This window comes from Scyliorhinus torazame, chromosome 13 (assembly GCF_047496885.1).
Source record: "Scyliorhinus torazame isolate Kashiwa2021f chromosome 13, sScyTor2.1, whole genome shotgun sequence".
Taxonomy (NCBI): Eukaryota; Metazoa; Chordata; class Chondrichthyes; order Carcharhiniformes; family Scyliorhinidae; genus Scyliorhinus; species Scyliorhinus torazame.
The window spans coordinates 27191834-27219823 of NC_092719.1; the positions used below are offsets into that span (position 1 = coordinate 27191834).

Below are 27990 nucleotides of genomic sequence, written 5' to 3' on the forward strand. Positions count from 1 at the left end.
AGGACTGATGGAGCCAGCACTGATTGTGTATAACAGGACTGATGGTCCCAGCATTGACTGTGTACTACAGGACTGATGGAGCCAGCACTGACTGCGTAACAGGACTGAAGAAGCCAGCACTGACTGTGTACTACAGGACTGATGGAGCCAGCACTGGCTGTGTATAACAGGACTGATGGAGCCAACACTGGCTGTGTACTACAGGACTGATGGAGCCAGCACTGGCTGTGTACTACAGGACTGATGGAGCCAGCACTGGCTGTGTACAACAGGACTGATGGAGCCAGCACTGGCTGTGTACTACAGGACTGATGGCGCCAGCACTGACTGTGTACAACAGGACTGATGGAGCCAGCACTGGCTGTGTACTACAGGACTGATGGTCCCAGCACTGACTGTGTACTGCAGGACTGATGGAGCCAGCACTGACTGTGTACTACAGGACTGATGGAGCCAGCACTGATTGTGTATAACAGGACTGATGGTCCCAGCACTGAATGTGTAGAAACAGGACTGATGGAGCCAGCACTGACTGTGTACTACAGGACCGATGGTCCCAGCACTGACTGTGTATAACAGGACTGATGAACCCAGCACTGACTGTGTATAACAGGACTGATGGAGCCAGCACTGACTGCATAACAGGACTGATGGAGCCAGCACTGACTGTGTATAACAGGACTGATGGAGCCAGCACTGACTGTGTTTAACAGGACTGATGGAGCCAGCACTGATTGTGTATAACAGGACTGATGGAGCCAGCACTGACTGTGTATAACAGGACTGATGGAGCCAGCACTGACTGTGTACTACAGGACTGAAGGGCCCAGCACTGACTGTGTACTACAGGACTGATGGAGCCAGCACTGACTGTGTACTACAGGACTGATGGAGCCAGCACTGACTGTGTATAACAGGACTGATGCAGCCAGCACTGACTGTGTATAACAGGACTGATGGAGCCAGCACTGACTATGTATAACAGGACTGATGCAGCCAGCACTGACTGTGTATAACGGGACTGATGCAGCCAGCACTGACTGTGTATAACAGGACTGATGGTCCCAGCTCTGACTGTGTATAACAGGACTGATGGAGCCAGCACTGACTGTGTACTACAGGACTGATGGAGCCAGCACTGATTGTGTATAACAGGACTGATGGAGCCAGCACTGACTGTGTATAACAGGACTGATGGAGCCAGCACTGACTGTGTACTACAGGACTGATGGAGCCAGCACTGACTGTGTATAACAGGACTGATGCAGCCAGCACTGACTGTGTATAACAGGACTGATGGAGCCAGCACTGACTGTGCATAACAGGACTGATGCAGCCAGCACTGACTGTGTATAACGGGACTGATGCAGCCAGCACTGACTGTGTACGACAGGACTGATGGAGCCAGCACTGACTTTGTATAACAGGACTGATGGTCCCAGCTCTGACTGTGTATAACAGGACTGATGCAGCCAGCACTGACTGTGTACTACAGGACTGATGGAGCCAGCACTGACTGTGTACTACAGGACTGATGGAGCCAGCACTGACTGTGTACTACAGGACTGATGGAGCCAGCACTGACTGTGTACTACAGGACTGATGGAGCCAGCACTGACTGTGTACTACAGGACTGATGGAGCCAGCACTGACTGTGTACTACAGGACTGATGGAGCCAGCACTGACTGTGCATAACAGGACTGATGGAGCCAGCACTGACTGTGTATAACAGGACTGATGGAGCCAGCACTGACTGTGTATAACAGGACTGATGCAGCCAGCACTGACTGTGTACGACAGGACTGATGGAGCCAGCACTGACTGTGTACTACAGGACTGATGGAGCCAGCACTGATTGTGTATAACAGGACTGATGGTCCCAGCATTGACTGTGTACTACAGGACTGATGGAGCCAGCACTGACTGCGTAACAGGACTGAAGAAGCCAGCACTGACTGTGTACTACAGGACTGATGGAGCCAGCACTGGCTGTGTATAACAGGACTGATGGAGCCAACACTGGCTGTGTACTACAGGACTGATGGAGCCAGCACTGGCTGTGTACTACAGGACTGATGGAGCCAGCACTGGCTGTGTACAACAGGACTGATGGAGCCAGCACTGGCTGTGTACTACAGGACTGATGGCGCCAGCACTGACTGTGTACAACAGGACTGATGGAGCCAGCACTGGCTGTGTACTACAGGACTGATGGTCCCAGCACTGACTGTGTACTGCAGGACTGATGGAGCCAGCACTGACTGTGTACTACAGGACTGATGGAGCCAGCACTGATTGTGTATAACAGGACTGATGGTCCCAGCACTGAATGTGTATAACAGGACTGATGGAGCCAGCACTGACTGTGTACTACAGGACCGATGGTCCCAGCACTGACTGTGTATAACAGGACTGATGGTCCCAGCACTGACTGTGTATAACAGGACTGATGGAGCCAGCACTGACTGCATAACAGGACTGATGGAGCCAGCACTGACTGTGTATAACAGGACTGATGGAGACAGCACTGACTGTGTTTAACAGGACTGATGGAGCCAGCACTGATTGTGTATAACAGGACTGATGGAGCCAGCACTGACTGTGTATAACAGGACTGATGGAGCCAGCACTGACTGTGTACTACAGGACTGAAGGGCCCAGCACTGACTGTGTACTACAGGACTGATGGAGCCAGCACTGACTGTGTACTACAGGACTGATGGAGCCAGCACTGACTGTGTATAACAGGACTGATGCAGCCAGCACTGACTGTGTATAACAGGACTGATGGAGCCAGCACTGACTATGTATAACAGGACTGATGCAGCCAGCACTGACTGTGTATAACGGGACTGATGCAGCCAGCACTGACTGTGTATAACAGGACTGATGGTCCCAGCTCTGACTGTGTATAACAGGACTGATGGAGCCAGCACTGACTGTGTACTACAGGACTGATGGAGCCAGCACTGATTGTGTATAACAGGACTGATGGAGCCAGCACTGACTGTGTATAACAGGACTGATGGAGCCAGCACTGACTGTGTACTACAGGACTGATGGAGCCAGCACTGACTGTGTATAACAGGACTGATGCAGCCAGCACTGACTGTGTATAACAGGACTGATGGAGCCAGCACTGACTGTGCATAACAGGACTGATGCAGCCAGCACTGACTGTGTATAACGGGACTGATGCAGCCAGCACTGACTGTGTACGACAGGACTGATGGAGCCAGCACTGACTTTGTATAACAGGACTGATGGTCCCAGCTCTGACTGTGTATAACAGGACTGATGCAGCCAGCACTGACTGTGTACTACAGGACTGATGGAGCCAGCACTGACTGTGTACTACAGGACTGATGGAGCCAGCACTGACTGTGTACTACAGGACTGATGGAGCCAGCACTGACTGTGTACTACAGGACTGATGGAGCCAGCACTGACTGTGTACTACAGGACTGATGGAGCCAGCACTGACTGTGTACTACAGGACTGATGGAGCCAGCACTGACTGTGCATAACAGGACTGATGGAGCCAGCACTGACTGTGTATAACAGGACTGATGGAGCCAGCACTGACTGTGTATAACAGGACTGATGCAGCCAGCACTGACTGTGTACGACAGGACTGATGGAGCCAGCACTGACTGTGTACTACAGGACTGATGGAGCCAGCACTTGCTGCGTAACAGGACTGATGGAGCCAGCACTGACTGTGTACTACAGGACTGATGGAGCCAGCACTGACTGTGTACTACAGGACTGATCGAGCCAGCACTGACTGTGCATAACAGGACTGATGGAGCCAGCACTGATGTGCATAACAGGACTGATGGAGCCAGCACTGACTGTGTACTACAGGACTGATGGAGCCAGCACTGACTGTGCATAACAGGACTGATGGAGACAGCACTGACTGCATACTACAGGACTGATGGAGCCAGCACTTGCTGCGTAACAGGACTGATGGAGCCAGCACTGACTGTGTACTACAGGACTGATGGAGCCAGCACTGACTGTGTACTACAGGACTGATGGAGCCGGCACTGACTGTGTAACACAGGACTGATGGTCCCAGCATTGACTGTGTACTACTGGACTGATGGAGCCAGCACTGACTGTGTATAACAGGACTGATGGTCCCAGCATGACTGTGTATAACAGGATTGATGGAGCCAGCACTGACTGTGTACTACAGGACTGATGGAGCCAGCACTGACTGTGTATAACAGGACTGATGGAGCCAGCAGTGACTGTGTACTGCAGGACTGATGGTGCCAGCACTGACTGTGTACTACAGGACTGATGGAGCCAGCACTGACTGTGTACTACAGGACTGATGGAGCCAGCACTGACTGTGTAACACAGGACTGATGGTCCCAGCATTGACTGTGTACTACAGGACTGATGGAGCCAGCACTGACTGCGTAACAGGACTGATGGAGCCAGCACTGACTGTGTACTACAGGACTGATGGAGCCAGCACTGATTGTGTATAACAGGACTGATGGAGCCAGCACTGACTGTGTATAACAGGACTGATGGAGCCAGCACTGACTGTGTACTACAGGACTGTTGGAGCCAGCACTGACTGTGTATAACAGGACTGATGCAGCCAGCACTGACTGTGTATAACAGGACTGATGGAGTCAGCACTGACTGTGTATAACAGGACTGATGGAGCCAGCACTGACTGTGTACTGCAGGACTGATGGTCCCAGCACTGACTGTGTATAACAGGAATGATGGTCCCAGCACTGACTGTGTACTGCTGGACTGATGGAGCCAGCACTGACTGTGTACTACAGGACTGATGGAGCCAGCACTGACTGTGTATAACAGGACTGATGGAGCCAGCACTGACTGTGTATAACAGGACTGATGGAGCCAGCACTGACTGTGCATAACAGGACTGATGGAGCCAGCACTGACTGTGTATAACAGGACTGATGGAGCCAGCACTGACTGTGTACTACAGGACTGATGGAGCCAGCACTGACTGTGTACTACAGGACTGATGGAGCCAGCACTGACTGTGTACTACAGGACTGATGGAGCCAGCACTGACTGTGTATAACAGGACTGATGGAGCCTACACTGGCTGAGTACTACAGGACTGATGGCGCCAGCACTGACTGTGTACTACAGGACTGATGGAGCCAGCACTGACTGTGTACTACAGGACTGATGGCGCCAGCACTGACTGTGTACTACAGGACTGATGGCGCCAGCACTGACTGTGTACGACAGAACTGATGGAGCCAGCACTGGCTGTGTACTACAGGACTGATGGAGCCAGCACTGACTGTGTACAACAGGACTGATGGAGCCAGCACTGACTGTGTACTGCAGGACTGATCGAGCCAGCACTGACTGTGTACTGCAGGACTGATGGTCCCAGCACTGACTGTGTACTGCAGGACTGATCGAGCCAGCACTGACTGTGTACTGCAGGAATGATGGTCCCAGCACTGACTGTGTACTGCAGGACTGATCGAGCCAGCACTGACTGTGTACTGCAGGAATGATGGTCCCAGCACTGACTGTGTACTGCAGGACTGATCGAGCCAGCACTGACTGTGTACTGCAGGAATGATGGTCCCAGCACTGACTGTGTACAACAGGACTGATGGAGTCAGCACTGACTGTGTATAACAGGACTGATGGAGCCAGCACTGGCTGTGTACTACAGGACTGATGGAGCCAGCACTGACTGTGTACAACAGGACTGATGGAGCCAGCACTGGCTGTGTATAACAGGACTGATGGAGCCAGCACTGGCTGTGTACTACAGGACTGATGGCGCCAGCACTGACTGTGTACAACAGGACTGATGGAGCCAGCACTGGCTGTGTACTACAGGACTGATGGTCCCAGCACTGACTGTGTACTGCAGGACTGATCGAGCCAGCACTGACTGTGTACTGCAGGACTGATGGAGCCAGCACTGACTGTGTATAACAGGACTGATGGAGCCATCACTGACTGTGTACTGCAGGACTGATGGAGCCAGCACTGACTCTGTGTTCCAGGACTGATAGTCCCAGCACTTACTGTGTATTACAGGACTGATGCTCCCAGCACTTACTGTGTATTACAGGACTGATGCTCCCAGCACTGACTGTGTACTACAGGACTGATGGCGCCAGCACTGACTGTGTACAACAGGACCGATGGAGCCAGCACTGGCTGTGTACTACAGGACGGATGGTCCCAGCACGTACTGTGTATTACAGGACTGATGCTCCCAGCACTGACTGTGTATTACAGGACTGATGCTCCCAGCACTGACTGTGTATTACAGGACTGATGCTCCCAGCACTGACTGTGTATTACAGGACTGATGGAGCCAGCACTGTGTGTATTACAGGACTGATGGAGCCAGCAGTGAGGCACAGGTTTTCAAGGAATTCTGAAGAATCCACAAAGCTTCAAAGCTGGTGGGTTGGATGCAGGTACAGAAGTCCCCTGTCCCCATTTGTGACAGATCCAATTTTGTGCCTCGGTACCGAGTTAAAACTGACCCTATTTTGGTTGTTACATGGACCATAACCAATAATGCGAAGTCATAAATGAATGGAGTAAATGTAAACACTCTTGTAGAGTGGATAAGATCTGCTTAACTGTCATGATCTGAAACTATTTAAATCTTCAGCCCTTTAAGAATACAAATAAGACAGGCTGCAGGTGTCAGTGAGAGTTAAAAAAAAACACTGACCTGAGAGCTCAATAGCTATGCGTTGACATTCCCCTGAGGGCTCTTTATGAATGTTTAGCTGATTTCCAAAAGCTACAATTATCTCGGGAGAGGGGTTATGAGTTCAGTTTGCCTGCCACACAGTGGTTAGCACTGTTGGCTCACAGCGCCAGGGACACGGGTTATATTCTGACCATGGGTGACTGTCTGTGTGGAGTTTGCACATTCTCTCTGTGTCTACTTGGGTTTCCTCTGGGTGCTCCGGTTTCCTCCCATAGTCCAAAGATGAGCTGGTTAGGTGGATTGGCCAAGCCAAATTGCTCCTTAGTGTCCAAAGGTTAGGTGGTGTTACGGGGGAAGATGTGGAGGAGTTGGCCTGGGTTTGTGTGCCCTTTTAGCAGGTTGGTAAAAATCGATGGGCTGAATGGCCTACTATAGATATATATTACACTATAGATATTACACTATATACACTATAGATATTCTATGATTCTATGACAGTTTAACCAGCCTATTAAAAGATGAGCTGTCTTTGATGTGGGGTCTGAATAGATGTTTATTTTTAGTTGTTTTGAGCACTTGAGAGTTTTTGTAAATGGTCTGAATGGGCTTTCATGATTGCAACATATTTTACGATCTAATATATATAGTGGAATATTTATTAGATTTTTAAATTTTTTATCTCCATTTGGATCCTGAGGTCTGCCCAGGAAGGATACAGGGTAATTTGATATGAGGGTATAAAGGGACAAGGGGGGTGGGAGGTGTTAATCTGTTGAGCAGGCATCTGGTAAAGGAAGAACCAGGAGACAGTCTGCCTTCAACATGTGTAATACTAGTTTAAAAAAAAAAATTATTAAGGTATTTGAAAGTTTTAGTAATAAAAACAATAACAATGACATAAACATGGTATAATAAATATTTCTACCCCCTCCCAATCTTCACTCACCCCAACATAAAACAACAATCCGGCCCTCTCTCCCCCACTCCCTCCACCCCCTTGGAATACTGCATCTGCTGACATTTTAATTTTCCCCGAGAAAGTTGACGAACGGCTGCCACCTCCGAGAGAACCCTAACATTGACCCTCTTAAGGCAAACTTTATTTTCTCGAGACTGAGAAACCCAGCCATGTCACTAACCCAGGTCTCGACACTCGGGGGCTTCGAGTCCCTCCACATTAACAAGATCCGTCTCCGGGCTACCAGGGAGGCAAAGGCCAAGATGTCGGCCTCTTTCGCCCCCTGAACACCCGGATCTTCTGGCACTCCAAAGATCAAAGATCGCCACCTCCGGACTCGGCACCACCCGTGTTTTGAGTACCGTGGACATTGCCTTCGCAAAACCCTGCCAAAACCCTCTAAGCTTCGGGCATGCCCAAAACATGTGGACATGATTTGCTGGGCTTCCCGCGCACCTCGCACACCTGTCCTCTACCCCGAAAAACTTGCTCATCCTAGCCACTGTCATGTGTGCCCAGTGGACTACCTTAAATTGTATCGGGCTAAGCCTGGCACATGAGGAGGATGTATTAACCCTTCAACAGACCACAATCAGTAAGAATGAACAACACCTCCTCCACAATAGTCCTCAACACCGGCGCCCCGCAAGGCTGCGTACGTAGCCCCCTACTCTACTCCCTGTACACACACGACTGCGGGGCAAAACTTGGTTCCAACTCCATCTACAAGTTTGCTGACGATACGACCACAGTGGGCCAGATCTCGAATAACGATGAGTCCGAATACAGGAGGGAGATAGAGAACCTAGTGGAGTGGTGTAGCGACAACAATCTCTCCCTCAATGCCAGCAAAACTAAAGAGCTGGTAATTGACTTCAGGAAGCAAAGTACTGTACACACCCCTGTCAGCATCAACGGGGCCGAGGTGGAGATGGTTAGCAGTTTCAAATTCATGGGGGTGCACATCTCCAAAAATCTGTCCTGGTCCACCCACGTCGACGTTACCACCAAGAAAGCACAACAGCGCCTATACTTCCTCAGGAAACTAAGGAAATTCGGCATATCCACATTGACTCTTACCAACTTTTACAGATGCACCATAGAAAGCATCCTATCAGGCTGCATCACAGCCTGGTATGGCAACTGCTCGGCCCAGGACCGCAAGAAACTTCAGAGAGTCGTGAACGCCGCCCAGTCCATCACACGAACCTGCCTCCCATCCATTGACTCCATCTACACCTCCCGCTGCCTGGGGAAAGCGGGCAGTATAATCAAAGATCCCTCCCACCCGGCTTACTCACTCTTCCAACTTCTTCCATTGGGCAGGAGATACAGAAGTCTGAGAACACGCACGAACAGACTCAAAAACAGCTTCTTCCCCACTGTCACCAGACTCCTAAATGACCCTCTTATGGACTGACCTCATTAACACTACACCCTGTATGCTTCATCCGATGCCAGTGATTATGTAGTTACATTGTATGTGTTGTGTTGCCCTATTATGTATTTTCTTTTATTCCCTTTTCTCATGTACTTAATGATCTGTTGAGCTGTTCGCAGAAAAATACTTTTCACTGTACCTCGGTACACGTGACAATAAACAAATCCAAAATCCAAAAATCCTAGGGCATCCGCCCACAGACGGGGCAACCTGATAGAGGTCTACAAAATTATGAGGGGCATAGACAGAGTGGATAGTCAGAGGCTTTTTCCCAGGGTATAGGGGTCAATTGCTAGGGGGCATACGTTTCAGGTGCGAGGGGCAAAGTTTAGAGTAGATGTACGAGGCAAGTTTTTTTACACAGAGGGTAGTGGGTGCCTGGAACTCGCTGCCGGAGGAGGTGGTGGAAGCAGGGACGATAGTGACATTTAAGGGGCATCTTGACAAATACATGAATAGGATGGGAATAGAGGGATACGGACCCAGGAAGTGTAGAAAATTTTAGTTTAGACGGGCAGCATGGTCGGCACGGGCTTGGAGGGCCGAAGGGCCTGTTGCTGTGCTGTACTTTTCTTTGTTCTTTGTTCTTTGACCTGCCTCTATCTCACCCCCAAGCTCGTCCTCCCACTTGCCCTTAAGCTCCTCCACCGGAGTTTCCTCCGCCTCCGAGAGCTCCTGGAAAATATCCGATACCTTCCCCTCTCCCACCCAGGTACTGGAGACTACTCTATCCTGTATCCCCCGTGGCGGCAGCAGTGGAAAGGCCGGAAACTGCTTTCTCAGGAAGTCTCGCACCTGCAAATACCTGCTGGCAATTCAAATTTATCCTCCAGGGCTTTCAAGCTGGGGAAGCTCCCGCCTATAAATAGATGCCCCATCCTTCTAATTCCTGCCCTTTGCCATCTCCGGAACACACTATTCATCTACCCTGTACAAACCGATGATTATTATAAATCGGGGTACAAACCGAAGCTCCCTCCACTCTCTTCTATCTCCTCCATTGCCCCCAGATTCTCAGAGTCGCCACCACCATCGGACTTGTGGAGTATCGGGCTGGCGAGAACGGAAGATGTGCCGTTATCAGTGCTCCCAAACTTGTGTCTTTGCATGTCGCCGCCTCCATCCGCTCCCACACCGCCCCCCCCCCCCCCACCCTCCACTGCCCACTTCCTAATCATGACTATATTAGCTGCCCAGTAGTAATTGCACAAGTTCGGCAGCCCAAACCCACCCTCCCCCCAACTGCGCTCCAGCAACACTTTCTTCACTCACGGGGTTTTACCCGCCAACACACAGCCCAAAATAACCTTATTCATCCGCTTGAAAAATGGCCTTTGGGTTGAAGATGGGGAGGCACTGAAAGACAAACAGAAATCTGGGGAGGACCGACATTTTCACAGTCTGCACCCTCCCTGCCAGTGATAGTGAGAGCATGTCAGGAGGGGTTATTGAGTTACGGGGATAGGGTGGAAGTGAGGACTTAAGTGGGTCGGGGCAGACTCGATGGGCCGAATGGCCTCCTTCTGCACTGTATGTTCTATGTTCTATGAGGGACCTTGTCAAAGGCCTTACTGAAGTCCATATAGACAACATCCACTGCCCTACCTGCATCAATCATCTTTGTGATCTCTTCGAAAAACTCTATCAAGTTAGTGAGACACGACCTCTCCTTCACAAAACCATGCTGCCTCTCGCTAATATATCTCTCTGGGGTCCCGGGGTTGAATCTCACCATGGAAGATGGTGAAATTCAAATTCAATTTTTAAAAATCTGGAATTACAAGTCTTATGAGACCATGAAACCATTGCCAATTGTTGTGAAAACCCAACTGGTTCACTAATGTCCTTCAGGGAAGGAAATCTGCCGCCCTTACCCGATCTGGCCTACATGTGACTCCAGACCCACAAATGCGATGTGGTTGCCTAGCAAGCCACTCAGTTCGAGAGCAATTAAGGATGGGCTGACCCATTCAGCGACGCCCACATCCCAAGCACGAATACATTTTTTAAAGGATTACCTTTCTCTGATCCAGAGTTTCTCTCCCACAAAAGGTGAAAACTGGTTCCTACGTTTGCGCCCCTAACCTTTCTCCAATTAGTATCAGCTGCTCTTAATAACAACTAGAGCATTCACTCAATAGTCACAGCATTTGCAATATTAACAGATGGAGAGTCGTGAGTTGGCATAAAGCATCAGCGGAGGTAGGTAGGGGTAAAAGGTCAGAGAGCATGAACTCTTATAACACAACTGGGACAGGGTCACAGAGATCTGAGGTGCATCTTTTGGCACTTGGCTACCCCTCCAACCACCTCTGATCGGGATGCCTGTCTCTCTAAACACTGACTGTACAACACGAATGCCTGTCCCAGCACTAACAGTAACCATAACAGAAAGGGGAAAAAAGAGAAGAGAAAGAAACAGAGACAAAAGAAAGAGAGTAAAGCTGAGAGAAGACAATCAGGGTCAGGGATGTAGCCTATTAATTCTAAAAGCTTGCAGGTAAGAACAAATGATTGCCTGCAGTTACCAGGTTGAACAGCACAGATTCAGGGCCACGAGGTTCGCAATGTGATTTTCTTTTTTAAACTCGTCTTTGTCAATTCTATTAACAGACCTGGCAGCACCGATGATGGAATTGGTCAAGCCTTCTGCTGATGGTGGCTGTCCAGTGTCCCCGCTGGAAACGGAGGGCAAGTGCGGAATTTGAACAGGATTTGGGTCAGCTGTGAGGTTCTTCACAGTTGAATATCCTGCTGCACAGCCTCTTGCATGAAGCACTACAGAAGTAACTGCACTAAATCCCACTGCAGGGAGTGGTTTAATATGGAAGAGGAATCGGAGAGGTGGTGGGGGTGGGGGGGGAAACGGATTGTCATCCTTGCAATCACTCATCCTCTTACGTCTCGGGACCACAAGCCACACAGTAAGCCGTCAGTTCCGTGCCACCCCCAAACGCAAGTGCTGAGGGCCTCAAGCAGTTAATCTTCTCGTACAATCTGTCTCAACCCTTCCTCTGACTGCAGAGCTACCTCACAGGTACAAGCTGCTATCGTAAGTGTGCCAAGTTTCACTTGCGCCCTCCAGTGCACACACTCCCCAGGCTGTCAGCAAATTAACCAGACAGCTGGTGGCTCCTAGGACATACAGCTCGAGCCTTGGCCCACTCTGGAGGCTCATCGGGAAGAGAGAATGCCGTAGCACATGGACTACACGGGAAGGGAGCTGGTGAAGGAAGGAGACTAACACATGCAGCACCTGGTTGAATAGCTTTATGTTCATTATTTAAGAGTAAGGATCATCAATGATTTGTTGGGCATGTTAGCTGATCTTTAAAGGTCTCAATCAAAGTTTAAAGAAACATTTCAGATACAGAAATCTAAGCCAAAATGTGTATCCTTTCCATTTAACGTTGATGAAGAACTGCAAAGGAATGTGGATAGTTAAGTAACCGGACGGAAAATTGAGCTTAATTCTTCTCCCCAGCATCGCACCCCCTTAAGGACCCGAAACAGCTGAGCCGTCTTACCTGAGCCTGGCTTTAGTCTGCCTCCTGAGAATAGGGGTGTTAGCATCACTCTCCTCCTGGACGCACTGCAATGAGGGCGATCGGCTGTGCGAGCTCCGTGAGCTTGCCGTGCTCTGCTGGCCTCCTTCAGCGGCCTCCTGCATGTGCGCCAGTAACTGCGGTGGCAGGCTCCTGAGGGACGGAACGGGCGAGTGGGAGGTACGACTTGGGAGGTTGTTGATATTGTTGTCACTGGTGGATCGCAGCAGTGTGCGCGGGGATGAGAGGGCACTTCCTCCAGTTCGTCGCCTGTTGGTGTAGCTTGGGGTCTCTCTGAAAGGCACTGAAATTTACAAGCACATTAGTGTTCACTCTCTCCGAAACATGTAAAAATGGCACCCATCACCACCATCCCCACTCCCTGCCAACAAACACCAAACCTGAGGCACAATTCCTTTGCCTAATGGTTGGTATTTTCATAGAATCACAGAATTTACAGGGTAGAAGGAGGCCATTCGGCCCATCATAGAACATAGAACATTACAGCGCAGTACAGGCCCTTCGGCCCGCGATGTTGCGCCGACCTGTGAAACCACTCTAAAGCCCATCTACACTATTCCCTTATCGTCCATATGTCTATCCAATGACCATTTGAATGTCCTTAGAGTTGGCGAGTCCACTACTGTTGCAGGCAGGGCATTCCATGCCCTTACTACTCTCTGAGTAAAGAACATACCTCTGACATCTGTCTTATATCTACCTCCCCTAAATTTAAAGGTATGTCCCCTCGTGCTAGACATCACCATCCGAGGAAAAAGGCTCTCGCTGTCCACCCTATCCAATCCTCTGATCATCTTGTATGCCTCAATTAAGTCACCTCTTAACCTTCTTCTCTTTAACGAAAACAGCCTCAAGTCCCTCAGCCTTTCCTCATAAGGTCTTCCCTCCATACCAGGCAACATTCTGGTAAATCTCCTCTGCAGGTCTGCACCAGCCCTTGGAAGGAGCACCCTACCCATGCCTCCAACATATCCCCTTAATCCACTAACCCCGCAACTAACCTTTTGGATACTAAGAGGCAATTTAGCATGCCCAATCCACTGAACCTGCACATCCTTGGAGTGTGGGAGGCAGAGCACCCGGAGGAAACCCACGCAAGACACGGGGAGAACGTGCAAAGTCCACACAGACAGTCACAGTCTACATTAATGATCTGGAAGAAGGAACTGAAGGCACTGTTGCTAAGTTTGCAGATGATACAAAGATCTGCAGAGGGACAGGTAGTATTGAGGAAGCAAGGGGGCTGTAGAAGTATTTGGACAAGCTAGGAGAGTGGGCAATGAAGTGGCAAATGAAATTCAATGTGGAAAAGTGTGAGGTTATGCATTTTGGAAGGAGGAATTTAGGCACAGATTATTTTCTAAATGGGGAAATGCTGAGGAAATCAGAAACACAAAGGGATTTGGGAGTCCTTGTTCACGATTCTATTAAGGTTAACGTGCAGGTTCAGTCGGCAGTTAAGAAGGCAAATGCAATGTTAGCATTCCTGTCAAGAGGGCTAGAATACAAGGCCAGGAATGCACTTCTGAGTTTGTATAAGGCTCTAGTCAGACCCCATTTGGAGTATTGTGAGCAGTTTTGGGCCCCGTATCTAAGGAAGGATGTGCTGGCCTTGGAAAGGGTCCAGAGGAGGTTCACAAGTATGATCCCTGGAATGAAGAGCTTGTTGTATGAGGAACGGTTGAGGATTCTGGGTCTGTACTCATTGGAGTTTAGAAGGATGAGGGGGGAATCTTATTGAAACTTCCAGGATACTGCGAGGCCTGGATAGAGTGGATGTGGAGAGGATGTTTCCACTTGTAGGAAAAACTAGAAGCAGAGGACACAATCTCAGACTAAAGGGACGATCCTTTAAAACAGAGATGAGGAGGAATTTCTTCAGCCAGGGGGTGGTGAATCTGTGGAACTCTTTGCCGCAGAAGGATGTGGAGGCCAAATCACCGAGTGTCTTTAAGACAGAGATAGATAGGTTCTTGATCAATAAGGGAATCGGGGGTTATGGGGAGAAGGCAGGAGAATGGGGATGAGAAACATATCAGCCATGATTGAATGGCGGAGCAGACTCAATGGGCCGAGTGGCCTAATTCTGCTCCTGGTTTTTGAGCGTACAATAGTTAGCATCACAAATTATTTTGCCAAGTTGGGAATTACACACAGGCATGAACTGATCCTCATTCATGTCCTTGGCTGAACGCAGCGGGTTCTCAAAGGTAAGATGAGAAACTCTCCTGGAGCATGTTGCTTAGTCCTTCTCAGGCAGTATATTCAGTAATCTTGGCTCCATCTCTCATCCCAGTCCTTCTCTTTGTATTGCATTCATTCCATTCATACCTGATCTAAATGTACCCTGGTCCCTTTCCAATTTATGTCCATGGCAATACTGTCTGCTGCTGTAAATTGTATTGTTGTTGTTAAAGTTGCTCGCTTAACCCCATTAGAAATCTAGAATGCATGGAATAAAGAAAAACTCTTCAGCCCATCCATCGGTGCCAGGCGTAGACTCTGCCCATCCTTTTAATCTCTCCCGACAGTCCATGTGCACTCTACCCTCTCGTGCCTTATACCTACCCACTTAATCTCCTCCCACAGCCCATGAATACTCCACCCTAGCATGAACTCTAACCACCCATTTTGTATTTGGGGGGAAAGTTCATCCAACCTTTCATGCCCCATTTTTCAACTTGTCCTCAGATTCTCCAGAAAATAGCTACCCTCAGTCACATGAACCATCGTAACCGATTATCTCGGTTTTGACCTGTCTCTGTCGCCGCCCAGTCCATTCCATCCAGCAGATGAAACCGCATTGTGAGCAGCGAGTACAACATGTCAAGTTGAAAGTAGCGCAAGTAAATTTCTTTCACCTGGAAGGAGTATTTGGGGCTCTGGATGGTCGGAAATGAGAAGACAACATCTGCACTTGGGCAGATCAAATGCAGTTTAAAAAAAAAATCTTCATTATTGTCAAAAGCAGGCTTACATCGACACTGCAATGAAGTTACTGTGAAAAGTCCCTAGTCGCCACGTTCCGGCGCCTGTTCGGGTACACAGAGGGAGAATACAGAATGTCCAAATTACCCAACAGCACGTCTTTCGGGACTTGTGGGAGGAAACGGGAGCACCCGGAGAAAACCCACGCAGACACAGGGAGAACGTGCAGACTCCACACAGACAGTGACCCAAGCAGGATCGAGCCTGGGACCCTGGTGCTGTGAAGTAACAGTGCTAACCACTATGCTACCCATAGTGTGATACGGTTTTAGAATGCTCCCATGAAGCACCCATTTTATTACATTAAAATTGCTTGTATAAAAATAAATTAGTGTTCATAAAATCATAGAATTTACAGCGCAGGAGGCCATTCAGCACATTGAGTCTGCACCGGCCCTTACAAAGAGCACCCTACTGAAGCCCACGTATCAATCCTATCCCCGTAACCCCCACTTCACATTTTTTGGACACTAAGGGCAATTTAGCATAGCCAATCCACCTAACCCGCACATCTTTGGACTGTGGGAGGAAACCGGAGCACCCGGAGGAAACGCACGCAGACACGGGGAGAACGTGCAGACTCCGCACAGACAGTGACCCAAGCTGGGAATCGAACCCGGGACCCTGGTGCTGTGAAGCAACAGTGCTAACCACTGAATGCCCCAAAATGCAGTTTGGCTGATCGCTTTGCTGAACACCCCCACAAGTATGCCCCTGTGCTTCCTACCACTTAAATTCTCTATTCCACTCCCCCTTTGACTTCTCTGCACTCAATCTCCTGCACCATTTCTATGAAGCTCTGTCACAGGCAGCTTGCGGAACAAGACTTTGGGTGGGATTTACCGCCTTCGCCATGTTTGACGGCGGCGAAGGTGACCCACCATTGGAATCCCACCACTGTCAAAGGTGTTGTGTTCTTGTCGGATCGCCTGATTTATATTACAAGAACACGTGTAGCTAAAGCAATACACAATTTATTAAAATTAACTGTGGGTCAAAACAACATATGAATAACAGTATGATCATGCACAAGCAACTGCTCTCCCAGCTCCCTAGTCAGTCTGAGCTCACCTAACTCTAACATTCACTTATATACTAATGAGACTACTAGTGGTCAGTCGGTGAATTACAACACAACCATGATATCACTACAAACGGGCTTTGCCTTAGTTCACACTCTCCCCTGCTGGGGAATTGGTGGCGGGGGCTCATTGTTGGTGGAAGTAGATGGTGTGTGTGCCCCCACTGGTGGGAACAGCCCGAAAATCCATCCCCTCATCTTTTGATCAAACACTTTACAGCCTTTCAGATTCAACATCAAGTTCAACAACTTCACAACAGAACCACGGCTCCCACTTTTTTCAGACAGTAGATGTGTGTAATGTTGCTGCTGTTTACATTTACAGCTCTTCTTGCTTGCATCATCACCACCCGGTTTTGACTAACAACACCCTACCTTTTAGTCATTTCAGTCAGTCTTGCCCTCCACCTTATCACAGATCTTATTTTTTGTACTTTCCTCCGAACTCCCTCTTCCCTGCCTCTGCACTCACCTGTAAACTGCTAAATCTCTAACTCCTTCTGATGTTATGAGCTTCCAGCCACTTATTTGCATTCTCACCAACACCTTCTACTTCCAAGCTCTGAGACATCGGGCGTGATTTATCTAAATGGGAACACGTTTCGCTGCGTATTTCCCAGCCTCGCAGCACCGAGAAACACAAAGCGATTAAAAGTCACTCGGGTTAGATTCGAGGCCTCAGTGGGAAACGTGTGGCCGAGGCCGCAAGTAGCCCTGTTTTGTGCACTGAGGAGCTCTGCTCGCTGGAACTCCTCAGTGCAGCAAGAGATCGGGACGCCATTTTGGATGAGCTCTAATTTATGTCAGGCAGAAGATGGGAGCTCCTGGTCTTTGGAACCCCCGATGTGACACCCGACCCCCCTCAAGCCCCAACACACTATTGGAGGGTCACTGGGTCCCTCAAACCACCAACACTCGTGCACCCGATCACCACCACGCAGAAAATACCAGCTTGGCACCTTGGCAGTGCCAACCTGGCATCCTTGGCAGTGTCAGGCTGGCACCCAGGTGGCACTGCCAGGGTGCCAGGCTGGCAGTGCCTAGTTACCCAGGTGGCACCAGAAGTATCAGAATACCACCCTGCCCAAAGGGCATGCACCTGGGGTCCTCCAATCCCCTGGGAGACCCCCATGAGAGCCTTTCCATCTGATCCCTGTTTGTGGAGACCAGTATGGAATGGCGCTCTCCCGAGGTCTCCGAGGCAAAGGGGTTAGATCACGACACCTCGGGGGTCTCGGGAATCTACACATTATAGTGAGACTAGCTGTCTCGCTCTAAAATGCAGATTTGCCAAAATGCGTTCCTGCCAATAGTGGGCAGGATTTACATCACGACGTCTCGCATGATCGCGTTAGATCTTGCGCGGCACTGTGAGCTGGGTATGTACCAGGAGCGGGGTTTCCCGGCTTCTATCCACCATGTATTGCCGTGGACGCTGCCTTTCAGGTGCAATGTGGTCATTTGATCACGCCCATTACATTCCTGAACCCCTGCGTCAGCCCATTACATTCCTGAACCCCTGCGTCAGCCCATTACATTCCTGAACCCCTATGTCAGCCCATTGCATTCCTGAACCCCTGCGTCAGCCCATTACATTCCTGAACCCCTGCGTCAGCCCATTACATTCCTGAACCCCTGCGTCAGCCCATTGCATTCCTGAATCCCTGCATCAGCCCATTACAGTCCTGAACCCCTGCGTCAGCCCATTGCATTCCTGAACCCCTGCGTCAGCCCATTACATTCCTGAACCCCTGCGTCAGCCCATTACATTCCTGAACCCCTGCGTCAGCCCATTACATTCCTGAACCCCTGCGTCAGCCCATTACATTCCTGAACCCCTGCCTCAGCTCATTACATTCCTGAACCACTGCGTCAGCCCATTACATTCCTGAACCCCTGCGTCAGCCCATTACATTCCTGAACCCCTGCGTCAGCCCATTACATTCCTGAACCCCTGCCTCAGCCCATTACATTCCTGAACCGCAGCGTCAGTCCATTACATTCCTGAACCCCTGCCTCAGCCCATTACATTCCTGAACCCCTGCGTCAGCCCATTGCATTCCTGAACCACTGCGTCAGCCCATTACATTCCTGAACCCCTGCGTCAGCCCATTGCATTCCTGAACCCCTGCGTCAGCCCATTACATTCCTGAACCCCTGCATCAGCCCATTACATTCCTGAACCCCTGCGTCAGCCCATTACATTCCTGAACCCCTGCGTCAGCCCATTACATTCCTGAACCCCTGCCTCAGCTCATTACATTCCTGAACCCCTGCGTCAGCCCATTACATTCCTGAACCCCTGCGTCAGCCCATTACATTCCTAAACCCCTGCGTCAGCCCATTACATCCCTGAACCCCTGCCTCAGCCCATTACATTCCTGAACCCCTGCGTCAGTCCATTACATTCCTGAACCACTGCCTCAGCCCATTACATTCCTGAACCCCTGCCTCAGCCCATTGCATTCCTGAACCCCTGCATCAGCCCATTACATTGCTGAACCCCTGCGTCAGCCCATTGCATTCCTGAACCCCTGCGTCAGCCCATTGCATTCCTGAACCCCTGCGTCAGCCTATAACATTCCTGAACCCCTGCCTCAGCCCATTACATTCCTGAGCCCCTGCATCAGCCCATTACATTCCTGAACCCCTGCGTCAGCCCATTACATTCCTGAACCCCTGCCTCAGCTCATTACACTCCTGAACCCCTGCATCAGCCCATTACATTCCTGAACCCCTGCGTCAGCCCATTGCATTCCTGAACCCCTGCGTCAGCTCATTACATTCCTGAACCTCTGCCTCAGCCCATTACATTCCTGAACCCCTGCGTCAGCCCATTACATTCGGGAACCCCTGCGCCAGCCCATTTCATTCCTGAACCCCTGCATCAGCCCACTGCATTCCTGAACCCCTGAGTCAGCCCATTACATTCCTGAACCCCTGCGTCAGCCCATTACATTCCTGCACCCCTGCGTCAGCCCATTACATTCCCGAACCGCGTCAGCCCATTACATTCCTGAACCCCTGCATCAGCCCATTACATTCCTGAACCCCTGCATCAGCCCATTAAATTCCTGAACCCCTGCGTCAGCCCATTGCATTCCTCAACCCCTGCGTCAGCCCATTGCATTCCTCAACTCCTGCGTCAGCCCATTACATTCCTGAACCCCTGCGTCAGCCCATTGCCTTCCTGAACCCCTGCCTCAGCCCATTGAATTCCTGAGCCCCTGCGTCAGCCCATTACATTCCAGAACCCCTGCGTCAGCCCATTGCATTCCTGAACCCCTGCGTCAGCCCATTACATTCCTGAACCCCTGCGGCAGCCCATTGCATTCCTGAACCCCTCGTCAGTCCAGGACATTCCTGAACCCCTGCGTCAGCACATTGCATTCCTGAACCCCTGTGTCAGCCCATTGCATTTCTGAACCCCTGCATCAGCCCATTGCATTCCTCAACCTCTGCGTCAGCCCATTACAGTCCTGAACCCCTGCGTCAACCCATTGCATTCCTGAACCCCGAGTTAGCCCATTACATTCCTGAACCCCTGCGTCAGCCCATTACATTCCTGAACCCCTGCGTCAGCCCATTACATTCCTGAACCCCTGCCTCAGCTCATTACATTCCTGAACCACTGCGTCAGCCCATTACATTCCTGAACCCCTGCGTCAGCCCATTACATTCCTGAACCCCTGCGTCAGCCCATTACATTCCTGAACCCCTGCCTCAGCCCATTACATTCCTGAACCGCAGCGTCAGTCCATTACATTCCTGAACCCCTGCCTCAGCCCATTACATTCCTGAACCCCTGCGTCAGCCCATTGCATTCCTGAACCACTGCGTCAGCCCATTACATTCCTGAACCCCTGCGTCAGCCCATTGCATTCCTGAACCCCTGCGTCAGCCCATTACATTCCTGAACCCCTGCATCAGCCCATTACATTCCTGAACCCCTGCGTCAGCCCATTACATTCCTGAACCCCTGCGTCAGCCCATTACATTCCTGAACCCCTGCCTCAGCTCATTACATTCCTGAACCCCTGCGTCAGCCCATTACATTCCTGAACCCCTGCGTCAGCCCATTACATTCCTAAACCCCTGCGTCAGCCCATTACATCCCTGAACCCCTGCCTCAGCCCATTACATTCCTGAACCCCTGCGTCAGTCCATTACATTCCTGAACCACTGCCTCAGCCCATTACATTCCTGAACCCCTGCCTCAGCCCATTGCATTCCTGAACCCCTGCATCAGCCCATTACATTGCTGAACCCCTGCGTCAGCCCATTGCATTCCTGAACCCCTGCGTCAGCCCATTGCATTCCTGAACCCCTGCGTCAGCCTATAACATTCCTGAACCCCTGCCTCAGCCCATTACATTCCTGAGCCCCTGCATCAGCCCATTACATTCCTGAACCCCTGCGTCAGCCCATTACATTCCTGAACCCCTGCCTCAGCTCATTACACTCCTGAACCCCTGCATCAGCCCATTACATTCCTGAACCCCTGCGTCAGCCCATTGCATTCCTGAACCCCTGCGTCAGCTCATTACATTCCTGAACCTCTGCCTCAGCCCATTACATTCCTGAACCCCTGCGTCAGCCCATTACATTCGGGAACCCCTGCGCCAGCCCATTTCATTCCTGAACCCCTGCATCAGCCCACTGCATTCCTGAACCCCTGAGTCAGCCCATTACATTCCTGAACCCCTGCGTCAGCCCATTACATTCCTGCACCCCTGCGTCAGCCCATTACATTCCCGAACCGCGTCAGCCCATTACATTCCTGAACCCCTGCATCAGCCCATTACATTCCTGAACCCCTGCATCAGCCCATTAAATTCCTGAACCCCTGCGTCAGCCCATTGCATTCCTCAACCCCTGCGTCAGCCCATTGCATTCCTCAACTCCTGCGTCAGCCCATTACATTCCTGAACCCCTGCGTCAGCCCATTGCCTTCCTGAACCCCTGCCTCAGCCCATTGAATTCCTGAGCCCCTGCGTCAGCCCATTACATTCCAGAACCCCTGCGTCAGCCCATTGCATTCCTGAACCCCTGCGTCAGCCCATTACATTCCTGAACCCCTGCGGCAGCCCATTGCATTCCTGAACCCCTCGTCAGTCCAGGACATTCCTGAACCCCTGCGTCAGCACATTGCATTCCTGAACCCCTGTGTCAGCCCATTGCATTTCTGAACCCCTGCATCAGCCCATTGCATTCCTCAACCTCTGCGTCAGCCCATTACAGTCCTGAACCCCTGCGTCAACCCATTGCATTCCTGAACCCCGAGTTAGCCCATTACATTCCTGAACCCCTGCGTCAGCCCATTACATTCCTGAACCCCTGCGTCAGCCCATTGCATTCCTGAACCCCTGCGTCAGCCCATTACATTCCTGAACCCCTGCGTCAGCCCATTACATTCCTGAACCCTGCGTCAGCCCATTACATTCCCGAACCGCGTCAGCCCATTACATTCCTGAACCCCTGCGTCAGCCCATTACATTCCTGAACCCCTGTGTCAGCCCATTACATTCCTGAACCCCTGCGTCAGCCCATTACATTCCTGAACAGCGTCAGCCCATTACATTCCCGAACCGCGTCAGCCCATTACATTCCCGAACCGCGTCAGCCCATTACATTCCTGAACCCCTGCGTCAGCCCATTACATTCCTGAACCCCTGCATCAGCCTATTACATTCCTGAACCCTGCGTCAGCCCATTGCATTCCTGAACACCTGCGCCAGCCCATTGCATTCCTGAACCCCTGCGCCAGCCCATTACAGTCCTGAACCCCGGCATCAGCCCATTACAGTCCATAACCCCTGCATCAGCCCATTACATTCCTGAACCCCTGCGTCAGCCCATTGCATTCCTGAACCCCTGCGTCAGCCCATTGCATTCCTGAACCCCCGTGTCAGCCCATTACATTCCTCAACTCCTGCCTCAGCCCATTGCATTCCTGAACCCCTGCGTCAGCCCATTGCATTCCTGAACCCCTGCGTCAGCCCATTACATTCCTGAACCCCTGTGTCAGCCCATTACATTCCTGAACCCCTGCATCAGCCCATTGCATTCCTGAACCCCTGCCTCAGCCCATTACATTCCTGAACCTCTGTGTCAGCCCATTGCATTCCTCAACCCCTGTGTCAGCCCATTGCATTCCTGAACCCCTGCCTCAACCCATTACATTCCTGAACCACTGCCTCAACCCATTGCATTCCTGAACCCCTGCGTCAGCCTATTGCATTCCTGAACCCCTGCGTCAGCCCATTGTATTCCTGAACCCCTGCATCAGCCCATTGCATTCCTGAACCCCTGCCTCAGCCCATTGCATTCCTGATCCCCTGCCTCAGCCCATTGCATTCCTGAACCCCTGCGTCAGCCCATTGCATTCCTGAACCCCTGCGTCAGCCCATTGCATTCCTGATCCCCTGCCTCAGCCTATTGCATTCCTGAACCACTGCGTCAGCCCATTACATTCCTGAACCCCTGCGCCAGCCCATTGCATTCCTCAACCCCTGCCTCAGCCCATTGCATTCCTGAACCCATGCGTCAGCCCATTGCATTCCTGAACCCCTGCGTCAGCCAATTGCATTCCTGAACCCCTGCGTCAGCCCATTGCATTCCTGAACCCCTGCGTCAGCCCATTGCATTCCTGAACCCCTGCGTCAGCCCATTACATTCCTGAACCCCTGCGTCAGCCCATTGCATTCCTGAACCCCTGCGTCAGCCCATTGCATTCCTGAACCCCTGCGTCAGCCCATTGCATTCCTGAACCCCTGCGTCAGCCCATTGCATTCCTGAACCCCTGCGTCAGCCCATTGCATTCCTCAACCCCTGCGTCAGCCCATTACATTCCTGAACCCCTGCGTCAGCTCATTACACTCCTGAACCCCTGCGTCAGCCCATTACATTCCTGAACCCCTGCGTCAGCCCAATACATTCCTGAACCCCTGCGTCAGCCCATTACATTCCTGAACCCCTGCGTCAGCCCATTGCATTCCTGAACCCCTGCGTCAGCCCATTGCATTCCTGATCCCCTGCGTCAGCCCATTACATTCCTGAACCCCTGCGTCAGCCCATTACATTCCTGAACCCCTGCGTCAGCCCAATACATTCCTGAACCCCTGCGTCAGCCCATTACATTCCTGAACCCCTGCGTCAGCCCATTGCATTCCTGAACCCCTGCGTCAGCCCATTGCATTCCTCAACCCCTGCGTCAGCCCATTACATTCCTGAACCCCTGCGTCAGCCCATTGCATTCCTCAACCCCTGCGTCAGCCCATTGCATTCCTCAACCCCTGCGTCAACCCATTACATTCCTGAACCCCCGTGTCAGCCCATTACATTCCTCAACTCCTGCCTCAGCCCATTGCATTTCTGAACCCCTGCGTCAGCCCATTGCATTCCTGAACCCCTGCGTCAGCCCATTACATTCCTGAACCCCTGTGTCAGCCCATTACATTCCTGAACCCCTGCGTCAGCCCATTACATTCCTGAACCACTGTGTCAGCCCATTGCATTCCTCAACCCCTGTGTCAGCCCATTGCATTCCTGAACCCCTGCCTCAACCCATTACATTCCTGAACCCCTGCGTCAGCCTATTGCATTCCTGAACCCCTGCGTCAGCCCATTGCATTCCTGAACCCCTGCATCAGCCCATTGCATTCCTGAACCCCTGCCTCAGCCCATTGCATTCCTGAACCCCTGCCTCAGCCCATTGCATTCCTGAACCCCTGCGTCAGCCCATTGCATTCCTCAACCCCTGCGCCAGCCCATTGCATTCCTCAACCCCTGCCTCAGCCCATTGCATTCCTGAACCCATGCATCAGCCCATTGCATTCCTGAACCCCTGTGTCAGCCCATTGCATTCCTGAACCCCTGCCTCTGCCCATTACATTCCTGAACCCCTGCGCCAGCCCATTACATTCCTGAACCCCTGCATCAGCCTATTACATTCCTGAACCCTGCGTCAGCCCATTGCATTCCTGAACACCTGCGCCAGCCCATTGCATTCCTGAACCCCTGCGCCAGCCCATTACAGTCCTGAACCCCGGCATCAGCCCATTACAGTCCATAACCCCTGCATCAGCCCATTACATTCCTGAACCCCTGCGTCAGCCCATTGCATTCCTGAACCCCTGCGTCAGCCCATTGCATTCCTGAACCCCCGTGTCAGCCCATTACATTCCTCAACTCCTGCCTCAGCCCATTGCATTCCTGAACCCCTGCGTCAGCCCATTGCATTCCTGAACCCCTGCGTCAGCCCATTACATTCCTGAACCCCTGTGTCAGCCCATTACATTCCTGAACCCCTGCATCAGCCCATTGCATTCCTGAACCCCTGCCTCAGCCCATTACATTCCTGAACCTCTGTGTCAGCCCATTGCATTCCTCAACCCCTGTGTCAGCCCATTGCATTCCTGAACCCCTGCCTCAACCCATTACATTCCTGAACCACTGCCTCAACCCATTGCATTCCTGAACCCCTGCGTCAGCCTATTGCATTCCTGAACCCCTGCGTCAGCCCATTGTATTCCTGAACCCCTGCATCAGCCCATTGCATTCCTGAACCCCTGCCTCAGCCCATTGCATTCCTGATCCCCTGCCTCAGCCCATTGCATTCCTGAACCCCTGCGTCAGCCCATTGCATTCCTGAACCCCTGCGTCAGCCCATTGCATTCCTGATCCCCTGCCTCAGCCTATTGCATTCCTGAACCACTGCGTCAGCCCATTACATTCCTGAACCCCTGCGCCAGCCCATTGCATTCCTCAACCCCTGCCTCAGCCCATTGCATTCCTGAACCCATGCGTCAGCCCATTGCATTCCTGAACCCCTGCGTCAGCCAATTGCATTCCTGAACCCCTGCGTCAGCCCATTGCATTCCTGAACCCCTGCGTCAGCCCATTGCATTCCTGAACCCCTGCGTCAGCCCATTACATTCCTGAACCCCTGCGTCAGCCCATTGCATTCCTGAACCCCTGCGTCAGCCCATTGCATTCCTGAACCCCTGCGTCAGCCCATTGCATTCCTGAACCCCTGCGTCAGCCCATTGCATTCCTGAACCCCTGCGTCAGCCCATTGCATTCCTCAACCCCTGCGTCAGCCCATTACATTCCTGAACCCCTGCGTCAGCTCATTACACTCCTGAACCCCTGCGTCAGCCCATTACATTCCTGAACCCCTGCGTCAGCCCAATACATTCCTGAACCCCTGCGTCAGCCCATTACATTCCTGAACCCCTGCGTCAGCCCATTGCATTCCTGAACCCCTGCGTCAGCCCATTGCATTCCTGATCCCCTGCGTCAGCCCATTACATTCCTGAACCCCTGCGTCAGCCCATTACATTCCTGAACCCCTGCGTCAGCCCAATACATTCCTGAACCCCTGCGTCAGCCCATTACATTCCTGAACCCCTGCGTCAGCCCATTGCATTCCTGAACCCCTGCGTCAGCCCATTGCATTCCTCAACCCCTGCGTCAGCCCATTACATTCCTGAACCCCTGCGTCAGCCCATTGCATTCCTCAACCCCTGCGTCAGCCCATTGCATTCCTCAACCCCTGCGTCAACCCATTACATTCCTGAACCCCCGTGTCAGCCCATTACATTCCTCAACTCCTGCCTCAGCCCATTGCATTCCTGAACCCCTGCGTCAGCCCATTGCATTCCTGAACCCCTGCGTCAGCCCATTACATTCCTGAACCCCTGTGTCAGCCCATTACATTCCTGAACCCCTGCGTCAGCCCATTACATTCCTGAACCACTGTGTCAGCCCATTGCATTCCTCAACCCCTGTGTCAGCCCATTGCATTCCTGAACCCCTGCCTCAACCCATTACATTCCTGAACCCCTGCGTCAGCCTATTGCATTCCTGAACCCCTGCGTCAGCCCATTGCATTCCTGAACCCCTGCATCAGCCCATTGCATTCCTGAACCCCTGCCTCAGCCCATTGCATTCCTGAACCCCTGCCTCAGCCCATTGCATTCCTGAACCCCTGCGTCAGCCCATTGCATTCCTCAACCCCTGCGCCAGCCCATTGCATTCCTCAACCCCTGCCTCAGCCCATTGCATTCCTGAACCCATGCATCAGCCCATTGCATTCCTGAACCCCTGTGTCAGCCCATTGCATTCCTGAACCCCTGCCTCTGCCCATTACATTCCTGAACCCCTGCGCCAGCCCATTACATTCCTGAACCCCTGTGTCAGCCCATTACATTCCTGAACCCCTGCCTCAGCTCATTGCATTCCTGAACCCCTGCATCAGCCCATTACATTCCTGAACCCCTGCCTCAGCCCATTGCATTCCTGAACCCCTGCATCAGCCCATTACATTCCTGAACCCCTGCCTCAGCTCTCACCTACTGCAGAAAGTCTCATCCTTGACTGTTCCAAATCTTTTCCGGTTGGCCTCCCATCTTCCACCTGACATAAATTAGAGCTCATCCCAAAACTCTGCTGCTGATGTTACACGTCACACCAATTCCCCCTCAGCCCCCATTCCTGCATTTGCTAACTCAGGTAGCCCGCGGTGTGGCAATGCCTCAATTAAAAAATTCCCAGTTCTGATTAAAGGTGCCAGACTTGGGGGCCGCGATTCTGTGCCCACGCTCGCCACAAATACAACCGGCGACAACGGCACAAAATTTCACGAGACTCAGAAAACAAGAATCTCACCTGCGAGATCCCATTTTCCGATTCGCCCCGCCTCCTGCCGGCGATGTAACAAGGTTGCGGACCAGGAATGCTGGGAACCACATTTCAATATGTTTAAATACAATTAGCGGGCTTCCATACTATATCGTCCTCCCCACATTACCCAGACTGGTGGATTGTCTGTAGAGAAAAGCCAGCTGTGCAGCCAGCGAGCTTCACCCCGGTTTCCGCGCCTCGGGCAACACTCTGTGCTGCCCACGATGTTCACCCTGTTTCAATCTCCACCAATGCCACCGAGCCGACTGAGCAGATCCAGCATTTTCTGCTTTCAATACATTTGAAGGTTCTCACCCTTGCTTTCAACTCCCTCCATGGTTACGTCCCTCCCTATCTCTGTAGCTTTCTCCAGCCTGACAATCCTCTGAGATCTCTACCCTCCTCCAATTCCGGCCTCTTGCCAATATTTGATATTAATTGCTCCACTGGTGAACCCAAGTTCTGGAATTTCCTGCTCTGTCCCTTTATGATATGTTTTAAAACCTACTATTTTGGCCAAGCCTTTGCTCTCCCGTCCTAATACGTATGTGGCTCAGTTCAAA

General features: G+C 51.5%; 1 protein-coding gene across 5 annotated transcripts in view; it reads right to left on the reverse strand.

Moving 5' to 3' along the window:
• Positions 1–27990, reverse strand: part of LOC140387908 (SH3 and multiple ankyrin repeat domains protein 3-like) — a 1536301-nt gene that overhangs the window by 491604 nt on the left and 1016707 nt on the right. For all 5 annotated transcript variants that reach the window (XM_072471211.1, XM_072471213.1, XM_072471209.1 and 2 more), the window contains exon 13: positions 12634–12955. In XM_072471211.1, the coding sequence (XP_072327312.1) occupies positions 12634–12955 (322 nt within the window). The remainder of the gene's footprint in view (positions 1–12633; positions 12956–27990) is intronic.